General features: G+C 43.7%; 1 protein-coding gene across 1 annotated transcript in view; it reads right to left on the bottom strand.

Annotated features, from left to right (window-relative positions):
- LOC120220088 (calcium-dependent secretion activator 1-like) overlaps positions 1-5,362 on the bottom strand; it is a gene marked incomplete at its 3' end in the record, with an annotated part of 65,628 nt that extends 60,266 nt beyond the window's left edge. Inside the window, exons 1-3 of the mRNA XM_039217089.1 lie at positions 5,318-5,362; positions 5,144-5,206; positions 897-1,028 (exon numbers count right to left, since the gene is read on the bottom strand). Coding sequence (XP_039073020.1) covers positions 897-1,028; positions 5,144-5,206; positions 5,318-5,362 — 240 coding nt within the window. The remainder of the gene's footprint in view (positions 1-896; positions 1,029-5,143; positions 5,207-5,317) is intronic.
- Between the last annotated feature and the right edge of the window lie 638 nt (positions 5,363-6,000).

Below are 6,000 nucleotides of genomic sequence, written 5' to 3' on the forward strand. Positions count from 1 at the left end.
TGCGCCTGGACCAGTGCCTCTTTAGGAAAAGGGTAATCTAGCTGCCGGTTTTGTATGTGGTCCCCAAGGAAGTGACGACATTTTGGGCTTAGAGGATGTCCCCATTCCCAACTATCCTCCAATAAATTTGTTTGCAGAGGTGAGTAATAGTCTCTGCCTCCAACCGAAGTAACTTGTATTAAAGTTACCTATTGCTTTTTGTAATTTTTTAAATATTTATTTATAATTGAGAGAGAGAGACAGAGCACGAGCGAGCAAGGGAGGGGCAGAGAGAGATGGAGACAGAACCGGAAGCAGCCTTCAGGCTCTGAGCTGTCAGCACAGAGCCTGATGCGGGGGGGACTCAAACTCACCGATCTTGAGATTATGACCTGAGCCAAAGATGGACGCTTAACTAACTGGGCCACCCAGGCGCCCCTAAAATTACCTCTTTCAAACCATCGTATGAAAACTACAGCACAGGACTTACCTGTTTGCAGTTTATGAGAGTCAGTGACAACACTACTCCAGGCCAAGAAAAAGGAAGAAATTTTTCCTGGATGGCAAGTTTAAAAACATAACATAAAAACAAAAATCAGGCATGGTTAAGTGCATTCTTCCCGGCACTGCTGGGTAAGGCAACCCTGTATCTGCAGAAAGTTACCTCAGTGCAGAATAATATGAAATTGCGCGTTCAGTAAGCCTCACGTTTTTCACAAGAGTTTTAAAAATGCAGTTTCCCCTGGAATAAAATCAAACAGGGCCAACACATAGTCATCACTTCTTTCACATTTCAGCATCCTGTGCAAATCCTCCCTGACACACACACACACACACACACACACACACACACACACACACACCCGCCCCAGCTCTCAAATCTCCAGTCTGCCATGACAAGGATAATGGAAATCTACCAGCGACCCAGAAGCTGCCCAGGTGGGAGCCTGGGTTTTCCTCCTCCCTCTCTTTATCAGCTGTTTCAGCGAGAGCTGTAAATGAAGTAAAGGATCTGGGGTGAACTTTTCATGGTCTTTCTCGACCTTGACCTAGTGGGAAAGAGCAGGAAGTGAAACCAACGTCAGATTAGGTCCCTAGAGCAAAGATCGTTTGGAGACTCAGGTTTTGAACATCTTCCTTCCATAGGATTGAAAATATCTTCCCTCACTTACATGGAGAGTGGAAAGTTGACTGATGAGCCTTTCTAAACACTGGGATAACAGAGTATTTGATAGACACTGTATAATTTGTTTGCTTTTGCTCTCTGGCTAACTTTAGAACCTCATATCTTGAAAGGTCAAGTACACAGTATTGAAACTTTCTTGCTCAGGAATGGTGGGCATTACACCGCAAGCACATCCTGCTTTCCTAAGAAAGGAAGGGCCTCTGCATGACCCTCCAGGAATCCACATCAATCAGCATTTTCAATGAGATGCATTCAACATGCCATCTTTGTATTAGCTTATTAAGGCATGGGGCTCCTTGGAAAAGAGAAATAATCAACTGGCACACTTTCAGATGCCTAAGTTGGTATAAGCTTTGATTCCTTTATCCTTCAATCCCCTGAACTGAGGATTCTGGACTTTCTTTTAAAGAAAAAAATGTCTAGGGCACCTGGGTGGCTTATTGAGTTAAGCGCTGCCTCTTGGTTTTGACTCAAATCATGGTCTCATGGTTCATGAGATTGAGTCCTACATCAGGCTCTGCATTGACAGCATGGGGCCTGCTTGGGATTCTCTCTCCTTTCTGTCTGCTCCTCTCTTGCTCACTCTTTCTCTCTCTCAAAATAAACTTTAAAAAGCTTTAAAAAGACAATGTCTAAGGTTTATCAAATATTTGGGTGGAATTATTTGTTTAATCTTTTCTATTGAGGGTCATTAGGGGTCCTAAACAGAGAGGTGGTTCAATATATTCTGTGAATCAGTATGAAGTTTCAAGGAGTTATTGAGCAGAAGCTTAACATTTGGGGTCAGGAAAGTTGTCTGCTAGACAAACTGGTATGAAATGAATGTTAACACAAGGTATTAGTTGTTTCCAAAATGACTGTTCTTAGGAAAAAAAAGTGCAAATTTCATATAGCCCTCCACATTCCAGCGTCCACATTTCCCTTTGAGAGAGGGAAGACAAAATGTGGCTTAAGACAATGAACTCAAGCACGCTTTACCAGCTATAGTGATTCCTTCTCTGCAACTCAGATGTGGTTTAAGTGACTATGTCCAACCAGGGAATTTTCTAGCTCAAGTTTCACATTAAAATTCAGTGTTTGGTTCAGGGTGAGAAGAAAACAACACACTGGGAGTCGTTTTTCAAATGTGTTCCTTGACAGTCTAAAATAACCACCAGCCCAGCCCCTGGATGGGAAAATGTCAAGTTACGGCTACCCAGAACAGTTAAAGTCTTAGGAAATTCACCCGTTACCCATTCATGCATGGTCTTCAAACTTGTCTGCACTTCAGAAGCATGTAGGGACCCACACTGGACCTATTGTATCAAAATCTCAAGAAAGACTAAGCCAGGAACAGTACTTCCACAACCCAATAATAAAAATTCCAACAACCCAGCTTCATTTTTTTTTAATGTTTATTTTTGAGAGAGAGAGACAGAGAGACAGCATGAGCAGGGGAGGGGCAGAGAGAGAGGGAGACACAGAACCCAAAGCAGGCTCCAGGCTCTGAGCTGTGAGCACAGAGCCCAACGCAGGGCTCGAACTCACGAGCTGTGAGATCATGATCTGAGCCAAAGTTGCGTGCGTAACCAACTGAGCCACCCAGGCGCCCCCCAGGAACCCAGCTTTAAAGATAAGAAAAGACTCGAACAGATGCTTCACAAATGATTATGTGTGAATGGCTAATAAGCACATAAACAAGTTAACCTCATTAATCATCAGGAAAATACAAATCAAACTACATGAGACCATGGTAAGCCTGTATAAAGAGCTAAAGTTCAAGGCAACCAGCCAACGTTGGAGAGGATGTAAAGAACCCATTATCTTTCACATAGTGCTGGGAGGTGTGTAAAAATCACACAACCATTCTACATAATGATTTGGCAGATGAGATACACACATACCTACCTTACAAGTCAGCAACTCCACTCCTAGCGATTTACCCAAAAGAATGAAAACTTAAGTTCACAGAAAAACTTGTGTGGGCATGCACACAGCAACTGGTATTCATCATAGATAAAAATCTAGAGAGAATCCAAATGCCCATAAAAGGAGAATGGATATATAAATTGTGTTGTGGCCACATAATGGAAAACCACTCAGCAGTTAACAGGAATAGATTGCTAATGCACGCTAACATGGGCGAACTTCAAGAGCATTATCCTGAGTGAGAGGAAGATAAGCAAAAAGACCACACATCATTTGTGTCCCTTTGTATCATGTTTTAAAACAAACTGCTAATTTTTGGTGAGATATGAGAACAGGAAGTGGTTCCAGGAGACTGGGGTGGAGTACAGGGGGCAGGTAGGTAGAGAATGGCTGCGAAGGGGCGTCAGGGAACTCTCCAGGGTGATGGAAACATTCTACATTTTGATGAAAGCATGGGTTACATGGGTGCACACGTTTGTCAAGACAGGGTGATCTTCTGTGCACCTGACTGGGTGTCAACTCACTCTCAATGAAGATTAAACAGAGAGAGAAGTCTCCCGAGTGTATTTACAGTGTGAATTTATGTCTGTAAACCACTATAGCAAGAGATATAAAAGAAAAGCACTGCAGAAGGATTTTCAGGTTTTGCTAAGAATTTAGTGACAATGCTGTCAACATTTTGTGGAAACAAGAATTGGAATTAAAATAAGGACAGAGAGAGGAAGGGAGAAGAAGGGGGAGGGAGGGAGAGGGAGAGGAAGGGAGGGAGAGAAAAAAAATGTGTTATAGTAAAGTGTTGATTCGGCAGGTCTGAGATATTCAAATCCTGCACATTCCAAAGAAAGATACGCACCCCCACCCCCAGCTCCTAGGAGATAATTTCTAAGCCCTTCGAACACCCTGCCTGGTAAGAGAGTTCTTACTTACCCTGGGCCTTGTACCAGGCCAGATAGTTTACACTAACAATGTGATTAATTGTAGAGCTGTGGGCTCTACTGTAACACTGTGACCTCTGGAGAGAGTAGGGACTGAGTGACTAACATAAGCCATGTGGACACTCCAAGCCTATGTGACTGACACCCCAGAAAAACCCCGGATGTTGAGGCTCAAGTGAGATAGTCTGGCTGGCAGTATTCTGTGTGTGCTGTCACACACTGTCAGGTGACTCTTTGAGGAGAGCACACCTGGAAGCCGGTACCCAGTCTGCTCTACGCATCCTTGCTGACTTAAATCCGTATCTTTTTGCGCATATGTAAATATAACTACATATTATATAATATCTATATAATAACTATAACCAGGCTTTTCTGACTTCTGTGAGTCCTTCCAGTCAATCACTGAAACCGAAGGTCATCTTGGGGAGCTCAGAGAGAGTCAGACACACAGACACACACATTCGCACACAATGTAAGCAAACTGAAATTCAAGAAATAAGGCAAGTCTGCAGTACAAATGGGAGCAGAGGGTTTTGGCTATTTATATTGTGGTTATATTTGGTTAAGCAGAAGCCCAGTGCTCCAGGACAGATTATATCTTACCACCCAAGAGATACAATCTGTGTTCACTTAGGGGAATGGTCTAGAACTTTCTCTGCTGCCTCCATTTGAGAAGGTGCAGGTGGCTACTATATAGAGGGTGCTAAGATTATTACAACAGTATACTACTGAGCACTATAATAAGGGAGACAGTGATTTCCTGAAATATTGCGCAGGGAGAGAAGCAGACAGTCCCAGAACCCTCTTTTTTTAATGTTTGTTTATTTTTGAGACAGAGCGTGAGTGAGCAGAGGAGGGGCAGAGAGAGAGGGAAACACAGAACCCCCAAAGCAGGCTCCAGGCTCCAAGCTGTCAGCACAGAGCCCAACACAGGGCTCAAACCCACAAACCGTGAGATCATGACCTGAGCCAAAGTCAGACACTTAACTGAGCCGCCCAGGCGCCCCAGCAGCACCCTCCTTGACCTGGCCTTGCCTACCTCCCCAGATTCCATACATCACCCTCCCTTATCAATTCCGTCCAATACTCTGTATATTTCTGAGTCAGTCCCACGTTTTATTCCCTCACAACCCACCTTAGGAACTGCAATTCTTATTCCGTAGTCTATGTTGTTAATCTTCTTTACTGAATCTGAGCTCTGGAAAAACAAGGACAACACCTGTAGGTGTGTAATTTACCTCCAGCACCTAGGTTAGACCTGACGTTGACAGCAACACTATCTGAGAGAGAAAAGGCCTGAACAGGTTACTTCCTTGAGAACAGCTCGCTCTTCTCGGTCTCGAGGCATTGGCATGTGCTGTTCTTTCTGTTGGGAACAATCTTCCCTTTCTCTTTCCTGCTAGTGAATTCTTACTTATTCTTTTCCCTCATTTTACACATCCTCCACAGAAAACCGCCCTCAGATTATGTAGATTAGGCACTCTTTCCATACTCTTCTGGATTCATTGTCTACTGCTATATAATTACCTCAAACATAGGAGCTTAAAACAACACCCATTTTGTCTTACGGTCCTGTGGATCAAAGGTCTGGGTAGGATCAACTTGGGTACTCTGCTTTAGGCTTGCCATTTTCATTTCCTAAGGCTGAAGTAACCAAGTACCAAAACTGGGGTGGCTTAAAAAACATAAATTTATTCAGTTCTGGAAGCTAAACGTGCAAACTCAAGGTGTCATGGCCATGTTGCATGGGAGGGCTCTATGGACCTCTTGGTCTCTCCCAAGCTATCATAGCCCCAGGCATTCTTTGGCATGTGGTAGCATTATTCCAATGCCCACTTTCGTCTTCATGTGGCCATTCTCCCCTGTGTCTGTGTCTTCACATGGCATTCCTCAGGTGTGCCTGGATCCAAATATCCCTCTTCTTACATGGACACCCATTATTCTGGGTGAAGACCCACCCTCAGGACTTAATACCTTAACTTGACCGAATCT

Source organism: Hyaena hyaena, unplaced genomic scaffold (assembly GCF_003009895.1).
Source record: "Hyaena hyaena isolate Hyena2069 unplaced genomic scaffold, ASM300989v1 scaffold_665, whole genome shotgun sequence".
Taxonomy (NCBI): Eukaryota; Metazoa; Chordata; class Mammalia; order Carnivora; family Hyaenidae; genus Hyaena; species Hyaena hyaena.